The 22,627-nt window shown below is 26.7% G+C and overlaps 3 protein-coding genes across 4 annotated transcripts; all 3 read right to left on the minus strand.

Moving 5' to 3' along the window:
• Nucleotides 1-534: 534 nt before the first annotated feature.
• LOC112637642 (S-phase kinase-associated protein 1-like) lies at nucleotides 535-3,092 on the minus strand. The gene is made up of 4 exons (XM_025407757.1): nucleotides 2,971-3,092; nucleotides 1,444-1,743; nucleotides 1,048-1,300; nucleotides 535-714 (listed from the first exon to the last, which is right to left on the minus strand). The coding sequence occupies exons 2-4, from the start codon at nucleotides 1,741-1,743 to the stop codon at nucleotides 635-637; spliced, it is 633 nt and encodes a 210-aa protein (XP_025263542.1). The 5' UTR covers nucleotides 2,971-3,092; the 3' UTR covers nucleotides 535-634.
• A 1,913-nt stretch (nucleotides 3,093-5,005) lies between these two features.
• LOC112637643 lies at nucleotides 5,006-6,853 on the minus strand. The gene is made up of 6 exons (XM_025407760.1): nucleotides 6,783-6,853; nucleotides 6,538-6,665; nucleotides 6,316-6,451; nucleotides 5,924-6,130; nucleotides 5,360-5,669; nucleotides 5,006-5,263 (listed from the first exon to the last, which is right to left on the minus strand). The coding sequence occupies exons 2-6, from the start codon at nucleotides 6,582-6,584 to the stop codon at nucleotides 5,091-5,093; spliced, it is 873 nt and encodes a 290-aa protein (XP_025263545.1). The 5' UTR covers nucleotides 6,585-6,665; nucleotides 6,783-6,853; the 3' UTR covers nucleotides 5,006-5,090.
• Nucleotides 6,854-13,453: 6,600 nt separating this feature from the next.
• Nucleotides 13,454-15,965, minus strand: LOC105252836 (S-phase kinase-associated protein 1). Of its 2 annotated transcripts, none has more exons than XM_020028014.2 (4): nucleotides 15,786-15,965; nucleotides 14,247-14,528; nucleotides 13,888-14,114; nucleotides 13,454-13,545 (listed from the first exon to the last, which is right to left on the minus strand). In XM_020028014.2, exons 2-4 carry the CDS (start codon nucleotides 14,526-14,528, stop codon nucleotides 13,500-13,502), a joined length of 555 nt encoding a protein of 184 aa, XP_019883573.2. In that variant the 5' UTR covers nucleotides 15,786-15,965; the 3' UTR covers nucleotides 13,454-13,499. The 2 variants fall into 2 exon arrangements, with proteins under 2 accessions (XP_019883573.2, XP_025263541.1); XM_025407756.1 differs by having other exon boundaries at nucleotides 13,460-13,542.
• Nucleotides 15,966-22,627: the final 6,662 nt, after the last annotated feature.

A 22,627-nucleotide genomic window follows, 5' to 3' on the forward strand; every position in this document is an offset into this window, starting at 1 on the left:
TTAAAAGGACACAAATATAATATATAAAATATTTTACTTTTACATTTAAAGAACAGATAAAATCGAGTGTAAAATATATTAAAATTTATAAATTGTTATATATTTCTGATGACGGAAAATGAATTTTAAAAAATTCGATTTATTCCACTATTGTGAACACTGTAATTTATTATTTTATACAGGAAATATTTTTGCACAATATCTATCTAAAATATTCAAATATATTTCTATTAATGTTATAAATCAATGAACTTATTGTAAATCTAAATATAAATTTTTTTCAGGCAATCCATTAAATAGATATTATTTCGACATCATTTTTTGATTTTAAAAAGTGTGGATTTGATTTGTTTACTCTCTTGAACTTATTTTAGCAGCCCATATATGAATACACATTGCATGAGAGAGATTTTTTGGAGACGTACCTAAATTATAATTTTGAGTCTGTCTATTTCTATCGGAATATATAGTCTTTTCTTAATTTTATTTTTTCTTACTATAGACATACATAATAGTCCAATTCGATTTCGATAGGTCCGAGTAAACTTACTTTCACTAAAATATATATTATAAAATATTTGTTAAAATAATAAAATTGTTAAAATCTAATCCAATTAAATCCAACCATGCAACATTAAAGATTTTGCTTTCTTCTTTTCTTCACACTACTCTTTTCCATCTCTTTCTTCAACCGCTTTTCTACTTGTTCTTCTTCTGAAATAATACAATCATTTTTGATGTTGAATATTTCACGAAGCTCTTTGGTTGTTGCCGATATTAGATGACATTATTTTGACTTTTGTATTTATTTTAGATTTAAAACGTGGTGATTTTGACAATTACTATTCTATATTTATAAAATGGAAATAAATAATGGTGTAGTAGTAAAATAGAAAATAGTCACGTAATTTGAATATTTCTATTACAATTAATTGATTATTTTTGAAAAAAAAATAAAAATTTATTTTTACTAAAAAAATATTTATTAAAATAATAAAATTGTTAAATTCTAAATATCGTAATAATGTTCAAAATTGAAGATTTTACGTTCTCTTTTTCTTTTCCTCATGCTCTTATTTGTCATTTTCTCCAAGCATCTTTCTAGTCCTTCCTCCGAAATAATATAATCATTGATGTTAAATGGTTTGCGAAACTCTTCGGATGTCTTGCCTTTAACCATATCAGCAACGGTTTGGCATGTGATATTTAAGAGAACGATTTTGTCTGTGATATTTATGAGATCTTTGATACGGAGGTAATTAGCTGCCAAAATCAAATCGAAGCAAGTGCTTTCCGCAGCCTGTAAAACACATATATACGCGTTTAAAATTATAACAAAATTTATAGCAACATTTATCTTGTCATAATATTCTCTTGAATAATATTATACATATTTATTCTAAACTTTGTTTAATTTCAGCGTAATCTACAAAGGATAGTTACTTTTACAAATTCGGCATAATATGAATCGATATCATCAGCACAATACTCTTCGTTCTCGTATCTCGCTCTCTTAATTTCGGGTGGTGGTGGAAAACCATTTTTATCATATATATACCGCTGTATAATCTTATTGAGGATCGCGGGATTAATATTCAGTAATGGCACAACTCCCACTTCTTCCTCCTCCTCGTATATATGGAGATTTTTCAGCATGGCCCTGATAATAATCGAACATATTATGATTTCGATGTCAACCTCGAATGTTTCGCCATAGGGATCCTGTAGCTTTACGTTAGGCATCTGCAAGGTATACAGGAAGATATAGAAAGTATGTTATTAAACAACATAAATCAAGCTGATTTCTTCCAGATAGCGTATTCTAAGTAAAGCTTCATAATTTTTTCATGAAATAATTAACGATAATTGAAATAATTAAACAGAAACTGTCATAAAATCATTTTACAATGATTTTCTGATGGTAGATGTCTCAATTTTAGATGTATAAGAAGGAGAAAACAATTATTTCTTATAGAATTTGTTTATTTAAATTTAATTGACTCTATTTCATTTTATGACATGAAAGTGACTCGTAAAGGCAATTATTTTTGAAACATTTATATTTGCAGTATTTTTGATAGTATAAAATGAGATGTAAATGTTAGTTTCATGAGTGAACACGAGTGCACGTGGACGGAAAAAAATTGTCACGGTTTATAAAATGTGAATTGACATTAAGAAAACAAAGCAACAAGGGAAAAGAGAAAATAGTAACTCTACATTATAGCCGTAAGCAACCAATAAAAGACTTTTCTTATTATACGTACAAAGCGATGTATGTATGTACCACACTCGTTCTTTCTCTCTCTCTCTCTCTCTCTCTCACACACACACACACACACACACACACACACACACACACACACACACACACACACACACACACACACACACACACACCATAACTAATGTAATCTTACGAATAAAAGTCTAATTGTAATTAATTAATTGCATTAAGTATGCATGATAACTGAATGTTTGCAAATTTTAAAGAAAGATGTATTTTTCGTGTATGTTTCTAAACTTTTCTGAATGATGGAAAGAGAGAGCAAAAGATTATAAAAAAAATTCATAATTCCTCAATTTCTGATCATAACCATAAAATATATATATATATATATATATATATATATATATATATATGTATTAAAAATAAAATATACATTTGTACATAGTAAATTTTCAGAATATTATGGAAAGCATTTAATTACTACAACAGCTTTTACTAGTAATAACACTGCAATTTAATATACCTAAGTCTATTCATGTTATTGTTTAATTCAATCGTATTTAAATTCCATTATATGTATGTGTATATTATTTTATTTTTTTTTAATTTTATATATTATCTCTCTCTTCTCGCTTTATTCATACTATAAATCGATTGGCATGTTAAGCACGAAAAGCCAATTTTACATGGAAGGATTATTTTCAGTCTGAATTATTAAACTAAGAAAATGTGATAATTACCTTGTTGACAAAATAAAAATCGTCGATTCAATTAATTCCTTGTAGACTTTCGTTCTTTTCTTTAGATTTTCCTCCACGTTGCTGCTTGTCTGAGGTATTTCTTTGGCCTTTGGTTCTTAATATTCACTTTTGCACATCTGATTTAGAATCATGCAGAGAATCGACTGTGTATTATATTCAGTTATGCTAACATTTTATAGGGTATACTGGTACTGGAGGGGATATACGTTAAAAGTAACCAAATGTTGTAGAATACACCTGTGGCTCCTCCAAAGTCCGTTCCGAAATTTTAAGGAATATTTGATGGAGACAAAATGAATATTTTTTTGTCAAAGAACATAGAATCGGCGTGACTTCCGGAAGGCGACGCACAAAATACACAACGCATTTGCTGATACAGCAGTTGTTTACTCTACGCAATTAAAGGAATTGCTCAAAGTGATTACCATTGATCTATAAATGAAATTCAGAGCGGCGTACTATTAACAGATCGATAGATTTCCTTTTCCAAATATGAACGTGATATGTATGAACATCAGTAAAATTTTCGTTACCTAAAACTAAAATAATACTAATATTTTAAATGTACACCTCCCCCCGTCTTATTTGCTTGGTAGATTATTTTTACTTCTATTTTTCCAGACTTTTCTGCTTTTACTTTCTTTCTTGTCTTTATTTAAAAAATTTTTTTTAATTTTTGCATTTAATAAATGTTTTAGTTATAGGAGAACTAATAATATATATATAATAAAATATATAACAAAAACATACGGCCTAATATATCTAAATAACTAATAAAATAATTATACAATACATATTGAAAGGAGGGAGACATATTAATAAGGAGGGAGAAGATCACAAGATCAGAAAAAGAATTGGAAAAATCGGAATGGAGAGAATATTTTCAAATATGGAAATATGAAAAAAGATGAAGACGGAAGTACACGCATACAGCAAGTAGAGAAAACACGATAATCAATTATGTATTAAAAAATAAGGAAAAATATGAATGTATTAGAGATTGGAGAAAAAACAGATTTGAATCAATTCAGTAATGTGATAAAAGGAAAATATAAAAAAAAGACAAAAACAACTGAATCTGAGGACGAGAAGATAATATTTTTAATTTGTTTTACTTTTACTAAATTTGTTTTACTTCTTACTTTTATATATTAAATGAAATTGTTTAGAATATCAGAAAATTGCATCAAAATAATATTTCTTTTACAAATTGGATTGTCTGAAAAAGATTTACATATATATACTATACACTTGCTACAGAATAATTACATTAATTTATAATGTTAGTAATAATTTAGTTTAGTTTGTTGAAATTTATCATAGTAATTGTGCAAAAACATTTCTATTAAGATCCGTAACAAAAGTATAAAATAGAGAATAAATAAGAAAATGTTAAAAATATATTGTTAATGTTTTTGATTTTCATTTTTTTTGTTTGGAGTTAAAGAAGTCAAAAAAGTATTAAAAAAAGAAAAGGAATAAATAAATAAATAGATGGAGAAAGAAAGGAAGAGAGAGAGAGAGAGAGAGAGAGAGGAAAAAAAAGAGAAAGAGGAGAAAGAAAAAAAAATTCGTAAGAAAGAAAAAGATATAAAAAAGAGAAAGAGAAAGATTGAGAAATGGAGATTAAAAGAGAGACGGAAAGACAGAGAACACAAAAGGGAGAAAGAAGAAGGAAAAAGAAAGGGAAATAAATAGAGAAATGTATGTATTTATGTCCATGTAATTACTTTTTATACATCGCATATTATATATATATTCTAAATAATATTTATTTAGTATAAGTAAATCATTAATATGCATATGTTCTTATATATGCAAAATAGTTCACTTAGTATAATATAAATATAATAGATATAGATATAATATAGATTTGTGAAATAACTTCGTTGAAAAACAACAAAATCTGCTATATTTATTAGTAGTAGTATATATACATAGCTACTTTCATTAGCGTGAATCAGTGTATTATCACTGAAAAATAGTAAATATTCACTGATTACAAGCAGTTAAGTAAGCAGTAAGCAAGCATAAGTACAGCACTGATTACAATAATAATACACTGATTCACTTTTAGAGAGTAATAATTATTTAAAAATTCACAAAAACTTTTTCTTCTTGCACAAGTATTTCAAAATTGCAGCGGTATCATCACTTGGATAATTTTGTTCTAAGTATTTATTTGGTACATAATGAGTTCCTTGAAATTTATAAAAGAATCGTCCAATTTCTATGTTATTGATTTCTCTTGGTAAACATAACGATATATCATCTGAAATTAAAGAAATGTTTTAATTGTTGTAAAGATGAATAACAATGATACTCGTAAAACATAAGTGATTTATAAGAATGCTATAAATATTCATACCTTGTCGGACGTAACATATTTTATTATTTTCGCTGAGAATTATGTAGTATGGTCCGATAGTATTTGATATTTCTTCACATATACATTTACTGACATATTCCGGGCATAGATATGGAAACTGATGTGCTTTTGTCTTTATCAATTGCTGTTTGAATATTAAATTACACGTATGATGCCAACCAATTATTACACCGTAATGATATTTAGGGGATAAATTAAGAAATGCACGTTGTACATAATGCTTTACTATAATTCCCACAGAATATTTTATGTTTTTTTTTACTTCTTCTTTTATTGCAACAGATCCAACCTATAAAAATGTAATTGTGCAACATTTGTGAATAATATTTCATTAAATTTCTAAAATAATGCTTTAGGTTATATATATATATATATATATGTATTTTAATTATATTTTGTTTATATAACAATACATAAAAAATCATATTATTTATAATTATATATATATATATATATATATATACATATATATAATTATAAATAATTTTTTATATATTGTTATATAAACAAAATATAATTAAAATACAATGTATAATAATCTACCTCTATTATGTTTGTAATTCTTTCGTAGAAAGTGTTATTTACAGTCTGCCGTAAGATCACTCGATGTGTACTATTTGTCTGTCGAGTATTATATCTTAACTCCTTTGAATGTAGAAAAGTGTATAAGAATTGGAATTTCCATTTATAATTCACAATATTCAATGTTTTCAGTATAATATTAAAAGTGTCTAACATATATTCCAATATCTAAAAAAATAAATAACAGTAAATTATAAAATTTCTATAGCAGACAAGAAGATAAAAATAATGTTTATTATCTTATTCATTGATAATAAAATATATTGATTCATTAACTTAATATAATATATTTGTAAGACATGCAATTGATCTTCATATTTCTTAACTACTGCTAAAATTAACATAAAAATTACATGTAAAAGTCTGTCATTGTGTAAGAGACAAGGTGGAATATCATTGTAATATGTTCCTCTGGCGATATTTAATGGGTAACTTTCATCGAATTTTGTTATATAAAAATATTCGGCATTATCCTGAACTTCTGTATTACTAAAAATAAGAAAAAAATATATATATAAAATCCAAAAAGATTGAAATAGCTCAAATATACTATGTTTAGTTAAAATTAAGCTTACTATTTCGGTTTCCATATGATTTGAAGATGTTTGCACTCCGTTATCATCAGAATGCAACATATACCGAGTCTTCTAGCGATGCAATGATACGTAATAGTTAATAAATAATTTACAAAGTAGTCTGCAATCTGTTTTAAATTATATTTTTAAAAATTGTACATTAATAATAAAATATTAAAATTAGAGTACTCCTTGCGCAGAGCATGACAAATTATTATAATTTATCATAATGTAAAATTTCTTACTTTTTTATATTTAGCATCGAGATCTGGTATTATCAATGAGAGAAATTGAAATAATTTATTTATCCCAATGTGAGAAAAAACATATTCTTTAAGTGCACATATAATTTGTGTTGATTCCGTTGGATCCCAGAAATTATCAAATATATTATTTGCTTTCCAAAAATAAAAGTTTTCCGGTGACATCGATAATATTGGATGGGAAGGATATTTAATTTTAATGTGAATTAATACGTCTTGTGCAATATCGTCTAGCCATTTTTTTATAACCGAATAAGATAAATAAGGTAAAAAATATTGTGCCAAAATAGTGATTTGCTGTTCTGGAAGCTGCTTTTCGATCGGCTTAGTTAAAAATTTGATTTGTTTATACATAAAGCGATATTGTATTAAACAATTCAAAATTAAATCAAAATTATAGTTCAACGTTAAATGAGAATCAAGTGACCTAGAAAAAATTTAAATGTTAACTATACAATAATTACATTGGTCTAAAATATTAATAACAATTTTTTATTGAATTTTACCGTGGTAATTGTGTAGAACTAATTCTATTAAGATCATCTAAAACAAAATGATAAGTGATGGAATTTTTAACTGTGGAAAATAGAACAAATTCCAATTCTTCTTTGTCAATTTTCGTTGAATTATTGTCGGACATTAATGATACATAATAATGTAGCTTTTTGATACACTTTGTTTTTGTTTTTATAATTAACATAATTTGTTTTTCAAAATTTAAATGCCCAATTTTATTCAGCTTTTGTAAGTAATACGTCTTCGTTGCAGTAGAACATCTAAAATTAAGATACAAAATTCTTAAGAATTATGTTGATTATTAATAACACTACAATATCAACAATAAATTGCGAGTAATATATTTTCCTCAAAATAAAATTTTTAATTAATATTTAGAGCAAATTAAATGATTTGTAAATATTAAAAATATTAATATTATATCTAAATATTAATATTATATCTTTTTCAATATTTAATAGAAAAATATATATTGATTTCTTTAATCAAATTATTATTATCGCTATACTATGGATGGCAATTTATAAATATCCACACAATGTGATATTATGATGCATCTGCTGTAATAATCTCACATATATTTAAGTTTGTTGTACTTATATCTTATTTAAATAAAAATTCGAGTGTAAAAATGAAACATGTATTATTTTGAATCTCTATTCCATTAAAATAAAAATTAAAATTAAAAAGATATTATGGAATAAAAAGTTATTTATTCTTTACAATCTTCAAATAGATAGATGATTGTATATGATATTTATATGTAAAATTATAGAAATTATTAAGTATAAACAGAAAATTTTAAGAAAATTACAAGTTTATTTAGTTGTAAAGAATATAATTATTTATGAAACGTAAAAATAGTATGATGTGAATAATAGTATGTAAATAAATTTTGAACGAAATAATAAATCTTGAAATAAATATAAGTGTTGAAATAAATGTTAGTGTTGTGTTCTTGTTTGAATAGTATTATATAAATATTTAAACACATAATTATACTATTGCTAATTTTAGAGTTGCAATGAAAATCTGCAGTAGCAATCTAATTTTATGTATTTATACATTTTATACACTATAAAATAAATACTTCGTGTTAGTCAAAATCGAAATAATCAAAATGATTACGACTATTAATACACAACAATAATGAAAAATTTTCTTTAAAATTTATATTTTGACTAAATTAAAATAATTTATGTAAAAAAGGACAAATTCTTCAACATGCAAAAAGACAATGATAAAAAACAGGACAAAATTTTGTGCTTCTAATTTAATAATAGATTCTATTTTTAAAAAGTTTGAAATTATAGTGTATGATGACAACGAATATCATGAACTGCAAATAAAAGCTATCAAATAGTAGAATAATGTAGAATTAATCGATAAAGCTTATTATTGTCAAACTTTTAGATGCATCGAGATTTTGGCTTTAATTTGTTTACTACAATCGTATTAAATTGTAACATCCGAAACGAAAAATATTTAGTAAAAGTAACAGACAATAATTTAAATTACTAAAATAATATTATAATAATTTTAATTGTCCCTTCTCATTATTTTCACAAAGTACTTTGTTGAGCGATATTGAATATTGATCAAGTCTAAAATTAATATAAAGCTTATAAATATATAAAAGTACCTCTGACAAATTTTTTTCTTCCAGAAGCAGTTGTCCAGTGTTATGCACTGTAATCTTTCACACGTAGACTTAAAATTTATGACATCTTTTATGGTGATGCTCTTGTTCTCTAGAATAAAAACAATAATTTCGTCCGGCAATTGTGTTATTTCTGCCATTGAAAACGATTGAATTAAACGATGATCAAAAAAACAACAAACACTATTTTTGCTTTTGAGTCACTTAATTCGTATATATATACTTATATCATATATATATATATATATATATATATATATATATACTTGTATGTGCAAAGAATCACAAATATATGTTCTGTATTCCTCCACTGCCCCCATACGACTGACACGTACCCGTGTTTCATGTGATTCACACTAAAAATTTTTCTTGCTTAGAAATGCTCCAAATGCTCCAATGCGTTTCATTTACGAATCAGTATACAGATTTCATTGGTCAATGAAGGCAGCTGTAACAAATTCTTAGACCACTTCTTTCCTTTTCCAATCCTTATTGTTCTGAAAATTTATGACTTAACTTAATGACTTTGTTTAATGTCATTTTAATGGTCTTTTTAGACCATTAAAATATAGACCATTAAAATACCATGTCAATTGCCTATTATTTACAAAAGTGTCTATTTGAAGATTTAAGACAGTTGGAACTGAATTTTTAAGAAATTCAATGTTTTCTGTAAAATTTATGATTTTTATTTGTCACGATCTGAATATTAAAAGAAATGACATAAAAAATGCATACAAAAAAAAGTAGAAATAAATGAAGTGAAATTGACATATTGCATTAATCATTCAAAAATAATCGCTTTAATATATATAAGAATAGTGTGTGTGTTCAGAAATCAATAATTAATAGAATTATAAAGACTGTTGTTATTAGAACAAAATTACTACGTAATGTTATTAAGAATGTAATCCAGTGCGTAGTCTAAAAGGCAACAATACAATATTAACGTTTATTAACTAATGCTATCATCTTTATATCTTTATCAAAATTTCTTTCTTGTTTCTTTTAATACTTTTATATTATAATAACTTATTTACGAAAATTTAAGACGGAGCAAAAAATAATTCAAAACATTCGTATTTGATGTATATTTTAAAGAAAGTGAATAATTTGAAATATATTGTTACGTCCGCGGCGATGACTTCGATGTATCAATGCAATCGGGCACTCGCGGGCCACGTAAAATAACAAAACATTCCTAAAAATAATAAGGAACTTTAATGAGAAACACAGAAGACACACAAACAACGGATAATAGCAGGAATAAACGACACGTATACGTAAACGTATCCGGATAGTTTGACAGCTATTCTTTAACTCCACTATTCTCTTATCAATAACTCTTGTCAACCAGATGTTCATAATGCAATGCCGACTTGATCACGAATATAAGAGATGTAATAATATCAATAAAAAAATAAAAGAGAAGATATTATCTCTTCTTCTCTCTGCGATTTAATTATTAATATATAAATATATTAACGCTTTGGTTGTTGCCAATTTTATCATGTTATAAGTTATTGATATCGAATTTTTTTTATTAACTTAATAGAAGCTTCATAGAAGATTTTATTATTATCTAAATATATAACTCAAACAAAAGTCGCATATGTATACACAATCGAGATATGATATTCTGAAGGTAGGTATACAGATAAAAATGTATGTGTATGCATAGGAAACATGATAATGAATGCTTCAAATGAAAGGGCGAAAGAAAAAGTGGAAATATTGGAGAGATTGGAGAAAACATTTATTATTTGAAACATAAATTGAACAGTATGTTATATAAAATAAAATGAAAATACAAACAGAAGAAAAAAAATAAAACGATATCATTTCAAATATCGAAAAATTATCTTAAAATATTTCTTCGGCAAATTGCAATTATATTACTTAAAAAAAACTTATATTTACTGTAACTTTGCTATACAATAATTATTATATTAATTTATAATTAATATATATAAAATAATGATATTAAAATAAGTAAAAATAATTATATTAATTTATAATGTGACTAACAATTTAATTTATTGAATTTTTTTATAATGATTGTGCAAAAATATTTCTATATATTCAAATTATCCGTAAGAAAATAAATTGACAATTGTGGAATGCAGAAGTATAGATATAATCTTTTTTTGATAAAATATATTAATTCATTCTCCAATACATCAAAAGCATTATGCTGTAGATAAAATCCTAATCTTTTAAGTGAAAATCCAGGAGTTTCCTTGTTAATCCATTGTTGCGACCGTAGGAAACGAGCTCAATTCCAAATGTATTAACTATTTATTTAGTGTGCGTACATTTATGTGAAGCATTGTGAACTTTTTTCTTTACAAATTCCGAGAAATGCACTGAATGGCTTTATAAGAAAAATTTACTTTTTCAAAATCTTTGAATCAGTTAAGGTATCTTTGTTAATGGTATAATGGAAATTTTTCAAAGCCTGTCTATATGAGAGAAAAAAGAAGAAAAAGAAAGAGGTATAATACCTACAGATTATTTTGGAGACGTACCTAAATTGTAATTTTGAGTCTGTCTATTTCTATCGGAATGTGCATAGTCTTTTCTTAAGTTTATTTTTTCTTACTAGACATACATAATAGTCCGATTCCTGCCGTAAGAGACAATGCGAAAACAATGAAGAATAGAAATAGCATTCTAGGCATGTCTCTTTTTATCTTGAGTAAGAATAGTAGGGATGAAACTAAATGTTCGGCTATGTGGGATTGAATATGTGGCATTGAAGCAAGCATACGACACATAATCATATATACATATAAATTCAATATAAATTCTTTTCATTTTGATTTTATCTAAGGATCGGTCTATTATATGTGTATCTATGTTTCTTATAATTAGCTAAATATTTGCTTTTGCTGTTAACCGATAAAATTTGATAATAAAATTTTATCATCGGATAGGATGGATGATAATAATTTTATGTTCACTGGTAGCATATTTAGTCAATGTTAATGGACAGTTGACAAAAGGTCAAAAAAATAAAAATTTCCATTAAAAACACATTTTGATAAAACTATTAAGCCATAAATCTCTGACAAAGTGGGGAAAAAGACAAGAAAATTTATTTTACTTTTTATTGAAATTTCAATTCGGTATTTTATTTGAATTTCTATTTTGTTTCATTATTTTATTTTATTTAAATTTTTATTTAAATTTTATTTAAATTTTACTATTAAAAAGAACAGAAATATTTATAAAATATTTTACTTCAATCATTTACAGAACAAATAAAATCGAATGCAAATTATATCAAAATCTACAGATTATTATATATTTCCAATCAAGTCGATCAATGACTTTTAGTATTTTAACAGAAAAAATTCGATTTATTCCACTATTATAAATTCTATGATTTATTATTTTGTTACGGTTGATTTAAATAGAAATATTTTAGCATAATATCTTTGAAAAAATTCAGAAAATGACATTTCCCTCTATTAACATTATAAATTAATAAATTTATTATATTTATGGCTTTTATAATACCTAAATTTGACAATAGAAACAATAATTTTTAATTTACAATCATTATTCATATACAATATTTCTTCACTTGCTTACTTTCTCTTTAGATTTATCGTTTGCACACAATTTCTCTTTCATCTTTATATAAAAGATTTTTCTGTATGTAGCTCTCGCGCAAGACATCTAGATTTCTTTGAATAATTTATAGAAAAATGCATTTCTTTAAAAGCATAAATTTTAATAGCTTGCTAATTAATTTTATTATATTGTATATGAATATATTATAATTAATTACCAAGCAATATTATATGTGAATGTTTAATTTTAAGGATATGACTATAGAATCTCTAAGCTTTAACTATGTTTACTTATAATTTTTCTTAGATATAATGTGATTATTTTTGATATCTGGTCAAAAGACAAGTCACTTAAGGAAAGGTTTCTTTTACTTAAAATCAAATAAAGGAAAGTATTGAAAAATTTTTGGTATAAAACTGTTATAGTTTGTACAATCTTACAAAGCACGCATAGCAAACATGAATATCTTGTTTTTCGTGCAATTTTATATACTATACATCTAGAGAAAGTATTAATTTTTAAACATTTTAATTCTCAAAAATACATTATCTTTTAATAATATCCATCTGTGCCCTGACCTTATAACATTAATTTGACCAAATTTATATATTTTCATTAGTTTGACACCAATATGATGTCAGATGACATTATTTTGACTTTTATATTCATTTTAGATTTAACATATGGTAAGATTTGACAATTATTATTCTATTATATTTTTTAAATGGAAATAAATAATAGTGGATGTAGTAGTAGAATAGCAAATGGTCACATAATTTTAATATTTTTATTACAATTAGTTAATCATTTCTCAAAGTACATAAAAAAATGAAAATTTACTTTCACTAATAAAATATTTGTTAAAATAATAAAATTGTTAAATTCTAATCCATTTAAATCCAGCCATGCAACATTGAAGATTTTGCTTTCTTCTTTTCTTCACACTACTCTTTTCCATCTCTTTCTTCAACCGCTTTTCTTGTTCTTCTTCTGAAATAATACAATCATTTTTGATGTTGAATATTTCACGAAGCTCTTTGGTTGTCGCCGATATTAGATGACATTATTTTGACTTTTGTATTCATTTTAGATTTAAAACGTGGTGATTTTGACAATTACTATTCTATATTTATAAAATGGAAATAAATAATAGTGATGTAATAGTAAAATAGAAAATAGTAATCACGTAATTTTAATATTTCTATTACAATTAATTGACCATTTTTGGAAAAAAATAAAAATTTATTTTCATTAAAAAAATATTTATTAAAATAATAAAATTGTTAAATACTAAAACCAGTCATGCAATAATGTTCTACATGAAGATTTTACCTTCTTCTTTTCTTCACACTCTTCTTCTCTTCTTTCTTTATGCACTCTTCTTCTTGTTCTTCCTCTGAAATATTACAATCACGATTGATGTTGAATATTTCACATAACTCTGTGGTTGTCTTGCCTTCAATCATATTGGCGACGGTTTTGCATGTGATATTTAAGAGATCTTTGATATTAAGGTAATTAGCTGCCAGAATCAATTCGAAGAGAGTGCTTTGCTCAACCTATGAAACACACATATTCGTGTTTAAAATTATAGTAAAATTTATCCTAAATATAATATTCTCTTGAGTAACATAATACATATTTATTCTAGACTTTGTTTAGTTTCAACGTAATCTACAAAGGATAGTTACTTTTAGAAAATCGGCATCCCATGAACTGATATCATCATTAGAATTCTCTTCGGCTTCGTCTTCGAATGATGGTGGTGGGAGGTCATCTTTATGATACGTAGCCCACTGTATAATCTTATTGAGGATCGCGGAATTAACATTCGGCAATGGCACGACTTCCTCTTCAGCCTCGTCTATACCGAGATCTTCCAACATAGTCTTGATAGTAACTGAACATTTTATGATTTCGATGTCAACCGCGAATATTTCGCCATCGGAACTCTGTAGCTTTATGTTAGGCATCTGCAAGATATACAGGAAGATATAGAAATTATGTTATTAAACACGAAACAACATAAATCAAGCTGATTTCTTCCAGATAGTGTATTCTATGTAAAGCTTCATAATTTTTTTATGAAATAATTAAACAGAAACTGTCACACAATCATTTTATGATGATTTTCTGATGGCAGTCTAAATTTTAGATGTATAAGAAGGAGAAAACAATTATTCTTTATAGAATCTGTTTATTTAAATTTAATTGACTCTATTTCATTTTATGATATGAAAGTGACACGTAAATAACGGCAATTCTAACTTAATAATTCTCTACTTAATAATCTCTATAATTAATTCAATAAATCATAGAAAATATAGAATAATATTTTTGCAATTATTTTTGAAACATTTATATTTGCAGTATTTTTCATAGCATAAAACGAGATATAAATGTTAGTTTCATGAGTGAACATGAGTGAAAGTGGACGGAAGAAAAATTGTCACGTTTATAAAATATGAATCGTTAGAAAAACAAAGCAACAAAGCAAGGGAAAAGAGAAAATAGAAACTATATATTATCCGTAAGCAACCAATAAAAGACTTTTGTTATCACACATACAAAGAAATATATGTATGCAGCACACTCGTTCTCTCTCTCTCTCTTTCTCTGTCTCTTTTTCTTTCTCTCTCTCTCCCCCTCCCTCCCTCTCTCCCTCTCTCCTTCCCTCTCTCTCTCTCTCTCTCTCTCTCAACGTAACTAAAATGTAATCTTACGACTAATAAAAGTCTAATTGTAATTAATTGTATTAATTATAGGTGATAACTGAATGTTTGCAAATTCTAGAAGAAAATATATTTTTCGTGTACGTTTCTAAATTTTTCCGAATGATGAGAAGGAAGAGTAAAAGATTTATAAAAAAATTTAAATTCAAAATTCTTTAATTTCTGATTATAACCATTAAATATATATGTGTGTTAAAAATAAAATATACATTTGTACATAGTAAATTTTATATTATGGAAAGAATTTAATTACTGCAATAGCTTTTACCAGTCATAACTGCAATTTAATGTATCTAAGAGTCTATTCATGTTATTGTTTAATTCAATCGTATTTATATTATATGTATGTGTATATTATTTTATTTAATTTTTTAAAATTCTATATTATCTCTCTCTTCTCGCTTTATTCATACTATAAATCGATTGACGCGTAAAACCTTTTACATGGAAGGATTATTTTTAGTCTGAATTACTAAATTAAGAAAATGTGATAATTACCTTTTTGACAAAATAAAAATCGTCGATTTAATTAATTCCTTGTAGATTCTCGTTCTATCCTTCAGATTTTCCTTCACGTTGCCGCTTATGTGAGGTATTTCTTGGCCTTTGCTTTTTAATTTCCACTTTTGCTTAACATCTGATTTAGAATAATGCAGAGTCAACTGTACACTGTAGTCAGTGCCAGCACGTTATAGGGGCATGGACGGTGTGCTGGCACTGGAGGGGATATACGTTTAAACTGGTCGAATTGTTGAATACAAAGGAAGTTTCCATGGTCCGTTCCAAAATTTTAGGGACAATAGACGGGGACAAAATGGATATTTTTTTGTTAAGGAACATAGAGTCGGCGTGGCTTCAGGAAGGCGACGCGCAAAATACACAACGCATTTGCTGATACAACAGTTGTTTACTCTACACAATTAAAGGAATTGCTCGAATTAAAGGAATTGCTGATTATCATTAATCTATAAATAAAATTCAGAGCGACGTACTATTGACAGATCGATAGATTTCCTTTTCCAAATATGAACGTGATATGTATGAACATCAGTGAAGTTTTCGTTACTTAAAACTAAAATAAGTATTTTAAATGTATACCTCCCCCTCCCTCACGTCTCACTTGGTAGATTATTTTTATTTCTATTTTTCCAGACTTTTCTGCTTTTACTTTGTTTCTTGTTTTTATTTAAAAAATTTTTTTTAATTTTTGTATTTAATAAACGTTTTAGTTATAGAAACTAATAATATATATATAATAAAATATATAACAAAAACATACGGCCTAATATATCAAAATAACTAATAATATAATTATACATATTGAAAGATTAATAAGGAGGGAGAGAGAAGACCAAGATCAGACGAGAAATTAGAAAAATCGAAATGGGGAGAATATTTTCAAATATGAAAATATGAAAAAAAATGAAGACGGAAGTACACGTATAGTAAGTAGAGAAAACACAATAATCAATAATGTATTAGAAAATAAGAAAAATGTGGATGTATTAGAGATTGAAGAAAAAAGATTTGAATCAATTCAGTAATATGATAAAAGGAAAATACAAAGAGAAGATAAAAGAATAACCGAATCTGAGGAAGATATTTTAAATTTATTTTACTTTTACTAAATTTATTTTACTTCTTACTTTTATATATTAAATGAAATTGTTTAGAATATCGGAAAATTAAATCAAAATAATATCAACAATATCTAAAAAAATAGATAACTGTGAACTACAAAATTTCTATTACAGACAAAAAGGTAAAAATAATGTTTATTATTTTATTAATTAATTATAAAATATATTGACTCATTGACTTAATGTATTTATAAGACATGCAATTAATCTTCATATTTCTTAACTACTGCTAAAATTAACATAAAAATTACATGTAAAAGTTTCCGATTTATTAAGAGACGAGGTGAAGTATCTTTGCAATATGTTCCTCTAACGATATTTAATGGATAAATTTCATTGGATCCCCTTGTCATATAAAAATATTCTGGATTCTTCAAAATCCTCACTTCTGTATTACTAAAAATAAGAAAAAAATATAAAATCCAAAAAGATCGAAATAGCTAAAATAAATTATGTTTAATTAAAATTAAGCTTACTATTTCGAGTTCCATACAATTTTAAAATCTCCTGGAGGGTTATCTCTCCATCTTTTCTTTATTGGCATCAGAATGCAGCATATGCTGAGTCTTCTGGCTACGCATTGATATGTAATAGTTAGTAGATAAGTTCGAAAGAATCCTGAAATCTGTTATAAATTATATTTAAAAAATTGTATATTAAACATTAATAAAATATAAAAATTATATTAATTTTTGCGCAAAGCATAACAAATTATTATAATTTAACATAATGTAAAATTTCTTATTCTCTTATTTTCATATTTACTAAGATATTTTATCAATTCAATATCGATTGAAAAAAATAAAACGATACCATTTCAAATATCCAAAAATTATCTTAAAATAATATCTCTTCGACAAATTGCAATTATATTGCTTAAAAAGGACATTATATTTACTGTAATTTTATTATATAATAATTATTATATTAAATAATTATATTAAAATAAATAAAAATAATTATATTAATTTCCAATGTAAGTAGCAATTTATTTCAATTTATTGAATTTTATTATAATGATTATGCAAAAATATTTCTATATATTCAAATCCATAATAAAATAATAAATTATGATTCACAATTGTGTAGAAGTATAAATATAATCCTTCTAGGAGCTTTCCTGTTGATCTGTTTCGACCGCTTCAGTTTCATTTTTCAATCCCATATTTCTGCTCATTTGGTTTCTCTACTACTTTTATATCAAATAAAAAAAGAAATGCTTGGAATGCTTGGAATGCTATTCTTCATTTTTCCACATTGTTACGGCAAGGGTCCGTCTGTATCTGCTTCTTATAGTCTAGCTAAATATTTGTTTTTCGATCATTAACAGATATAAAATATGAAATCTTATCATCAAATGGAGTGGATGATAATAATTTTATCTTTACTGATTATATATTATCAATGAATTAACAATGGACAATTGACAAAGAGTTAAAAGAACAAAAATTTACATTAAAATCAGATTTGAACAAAGCTATTATAAGCCATAAATCTCTGGAAAAATGAAGAGAAAGTGTGTCGAAACTTTCACTTAAAAGAATGTATCATATTGTATATTAACTAGTTTTTCGAATACGTGCTTTGTGCTTATACATATATCTATTTGTTTTCTCGAAATAATTCCCAAATAATAAAATTTAAAATATTTTGATTTCATATATTTGTTACGTCTTTCCACTGAATAACTATAAAATTTTCGTCATTTGAGATTAACAAATTTTAATATATATAAATTATTTACACGCTATTTAACTATTAAACTATTTATACATTATTTATACTACAGTATTTTATAAATAGCAATTACTTGTAAATAGCGAGAATCTAAACTCACAATACTATAAAATCTTTAAAAAATACGTGTCGCTTCGATACTCAGCGGACACTTAACAGAAGTGCGCTCAATTTTTCGGACTTGGTGCTTTTACACAAGCTGTTCTTCACAAAAAATCCAGAGTCCTCCAATGACGTATCGCGTTAATGCAGATTTCAGCTGCTTGACCTCAAACAGCTGATTCTGGCGCGATTTGAACATCGTTCCTCGCTCACGGGAACCTGGCGACGACGATAAGCTCCGTCGTCGGAAACGTATCCTGTTCGCGCGGGCGAACAGGAGAAATCTCTCCGAAGGATTTTCCTCGAAGAGGGGGAGGGGGGCGACGAAAGGGTGAGAAAGGATGATTGCGTTACGAGAGCGGATTGACGCTCGCCGATGAGAGAAAGGGGGAAAGAAGGGGTAACAGGGGGATGGAATGGGGGAGGGGGAGGGGTGGCTTAATATCCTGGGCTTTGGTCGGAGTTTGATATTGATACGCGAGCGAGCGATCGTCGTCGACGCGTGAACATGGCGGTGGTAATTCCGGAGGTCGTAAGGAGGATTCGTGAAGCTGCGCGATATCACAATGCGCCCATTCTTTGAAGTGTCGCGCGCGGGGTGTGTTCCGAGAGCGATACCGAATAGAGGTCACACGAGCCCAACCAGACACGTATAAATCCCGATATCTCTTTCCAGGTGACGAGAAAGGGTTGCGGTGTCTCCGGAGACTCTCCTCCCTCCGAAGTTGCAGAGTCTATGCATATTATGTACGGAACTTGTAGATAAAGAGAGGGAGAGATATTGCATCCCCTCCGAAAAATTGGATGTGCACTTTTAAGACGACACGAGTGTCTGTCGTTTCCAAAGAATTTAAAACAGTCCAACCCTCTCCTCTTTTGAGTTTGAAAATAAAGTAGGATTCAGTAGAATTCTTAAATTGAAAAGATCTCACAACTTGTCTCTCCCCTTTTAAATTTGAAAATAAAGTAAGATTAAAGGTTCTTAGATTGAAAAGATCGAGAAACTGTTCTAAGTTTGTAAAGATGTAAACACCAAGTAACAGTTAGCTGTTATAATTTCTTATTCAACAATATAACTGTTACATGTTATATAACTGTTATGTGTTAAATAACAATTATATTGTTGAGTGGGAAATTATAACTAACAATTATATAATTGTTACTTAGGCCTAGTTCCACAATCCAGTTATTCCGAGTTTAAGTAGCGATTGGATCAATCAGGACCCAGTTTAACGTATTTAACTCTAATTGTGAAACCGGCCCTTAATGTTTGCTGGGAAGTTTCATCGTAATGTCAATAAATATTAAATAGCAAACATTAAATTGGAACTGGATTTCTTTTTAATTAACATCTTTAATCTCTCATCAGAAATACGGTTTATAAAAATAATTCTATGTAATTTAAACTTTTTTTCAGTATCTATCAGTATACATACCCAGCAAACATCAAATAACATTTATATGTATAACTGTTAATTATAATTTCCTACTCAACAATATAATTGTTATTTAACAGTTACATAACATGTAACAGTTATATAAATGTTACATAAAAATTGGAGAACTTTGAATTTGTGTTAAACACACAAATTCTGTAAATTCTGATAATTCTCTTTAGATGAATGAAAAGGATGCGACATATAATATCTCCTCTTCAAAATTATAAATTCTATATATGAGGAATAAATCTAGAGTTGCATCCTGAATATTGGATTAAAAATCGTTAGATGCATACTTTTAAAACGACACGAGTGTGTGTTCGAAGAATTTAAAACAGTTCAATCTTCTTCTCTTTTATTTTTGAAGATAAAGTAAAAGGGGATTCTTAAATTGAAAAAAATTGAGGAATTTTTACGGTTTATATAGATGTAAAGTTTCATCGCATAATGTCAATAAGTATTAAATAAATAAATAAATAGCAAGCAATAAATAAATAAATAGTAAACATTAAAATAGAGTTGCATTTTGTTTAAATTGATAGCTTTAATAATTCCTCTCTCGTTAAAAATGCGGTTTATAAGAAATTATAGTAATTCTATGTAATTTAATCAGCATATATAATTATATAATAAAAGTTGGAAAATTTTAAATTTGTAAACACACGTATAAATTTTGATATTTCTCTCCAAATGAATGAGAAGGATGCAATACAATATCTCCAGACTCTCCTCTTCAAAATTACAAATTCTATATGTATGAGGAATCTCTAAAGAGTCGCATTCCCCGAAGGTTGGGGTGAAAAATCATTATATATATATATTTTTTTTTTTAAAGTACAAGGAGATATCCCAAGACTTTAAAAGAATCCAAGACTCTCTCTCTTTCTTAAATTTATTTATGTATTTATATATTTATATATTCAACGCAGCAGAATCTCTTTTAACAGAAGTCGAGCAAAATTTTCCGACAAAGAATGAAAACAATTTGTCGAGGGCAAATTTGCCGAGAGCAATTTAATAAAATAAATAAATAAATTTAATAAAATGATAAGAGATATACAAAATAATTTCATAATTATGTTATATTCATATTAAATAATGTCTCGTTTTACAATGTTACGTAATGTCATTTAAGCAGATTAATTTCTCTCTTTTTCTTTGCTAATTATTTATTAATTTTTATTTGTTATTATTTATTTATATATTTTTATTTATATATTTTATTATTCATTTATTATTTATTACTTAAAATATTTATTTTAGAAATAAAAGAATTTATGAAATGAAACAGTTCTACGAGAACGTTGAAAAGGATATCTTGCGTCTGTAAATACATCGAAGGACGTATGACGCACGTTTCCTGTAGCATGAAACTAATATTGTCGATTCGTCATGCTTGTGTCGCGACACGTAACTGTATCATCTGTTAATAATCTATTCCCGATACGGCCGAAATTTCTGGCGTATTAATTGTCATCCCCAGATAATAATTGATAGACGTCACCCTCAGTTTGCGCGGTCATATTCTGTCATGTAGCGGTCGACATGACCGCGTGCGGCATCGACAGGGGCATGATCCAATTTTTTGAAACAAATTGAAATTTCGTGAACGAAAGAAATTTCGGCTGTCAAAAAAAAATAGAACGAAAATTTGAAACTTGAAGATTCTCTCTTTCCGAGAAATGCAAAGTTGAAAGTTAAACTTTCGCGAGAAAGTTAAATAATTTTAGGATCGGTGGATTCCGAGAGGAAAGAATTCAGAATTCTCAGTGTCTTTAGAATCTAGAACTGTCGGACATCGAAGAGTTTTAAATGTAAGAATTTATCTCGAATATCTCGCATTCTCTGGCTAACATTCTTAGAAATTTGGATTCTTATATTTTCGGGGATTGAATCGACCCGCGCTTGCGGGGGTTTTTAATATTTTAATATTTATCGCGCTCAGTTTTGTCCTTATTCTCCTGCATTCCTAAAAATTCAATACATCTTTCAAATGTAATACAAAAGTGCAATGGTAAGAAATAAATAAATCGTCCGACAAAAGCTGACGCGGATTGTGAATAGAATCACGAGAAAGGAAAGTACGGTAATCCGTCCGTTTGTCTTCCTTAGCTGTCGTATAAAGGAGAGAGCTACTTATTTTCCTTTCGTGGTCAAATCGAGGATTTACAGTTGCGAATTTGCTCTGAAAAATTGATAGCAATGATCTGAATCGCGAATTTTGTTGTTATTCTAAAAAGCATTTTGAGCGATATTATTAAGCATTTAAAAATAGTTTGAATTTATTAACCCAAGTAAAAAACATCTAAAAGAATCTAGTTTCTTAAAAATTAAAAATTTTTTAAAAATGATTTTTCACAAAAATATATAGATATAAAAATGCAGTATCTCTTTAAAATCTACAATATATCTCTTTAAAAAT

This window comes from Camponotus floridanus, unplaced genomic scaffold, assembly GCF_003227725.1.
Source record: "Camponotus floridanus strain SB8 unplaced genomic scaffold, Cflo_v7.5 scaffold188, whole genome shotgun sequence".
NCBI lineage: Eukaryota > Metazoa > Arthropoda > Insecta > Hymenoptera > Formicidae > Camponotus > Camponotus floridanus.

Bases quoted from the DNA above. Each gene is read 5' to 3' on its own strand.
- LOC112637642 (XM_025407757.1), bottom strand. From the start codon at position 1,743: ATGCCTAACGTAAAGCTACAGGATCCCTATGGCGAAACATTCGAGGTT. The intron at 1,301-1,443 runs GTAACTATCCTT...TGTGTTTTACAG, and splicing joins ATTATGCCGAATTTGTAAAA to GCTGCGGAAAGCACTTGCTT. The intron at 715-1,047 runs GTAAAATCTTCA...GTATTATTTCAG, and splicing joins GAGGAAAAGAAAAAGAGAAC to AAGAAGAACAAGTAGAAAAG.
- LOC112637643 (XM_025407760.1), bottom strand. From the start codon at position 6,584: ATGATAACGGAGTGCAAACATCTTCAAATCATATGGAAACCGAAATA. The intron at 5,670-5,923 runs GTAGATTATTAT...ACATTTTTATAG, and splicing joins GAATTACAAACATAATAGAG to GTTGGATCTGTTGCAATAAA. The intron at 5,264-5,359 runs GTATGAATATTT...CTTTAATTTCAG, and splicing joins AATATGTTACGTCCGACAAG to ATGATATATCGTTATGTTTA.
- LOC105252836 (XM_020028014.2), bottom strand. From the start codon at position 14,528: ATGCCTAACATAAAGCTACAGAGTTCCGATGGCGAAATATTCGCGGTT. The intron at 14,115-14,246 runs GTAACTATCCTT...TGTGTTTCATAG, and splicing joins GGGATGCCGATTTTCTAAAA to GTTGAGCAAAGCACTCTCTT. The intron at 13,546-13,887 runs GTAAAATCTTCA...GTATTATTTCAG, and splicing joins AGTGTGAAGAAAAGAAGAAG to AAGAAGAACAAGAAAAGCGG.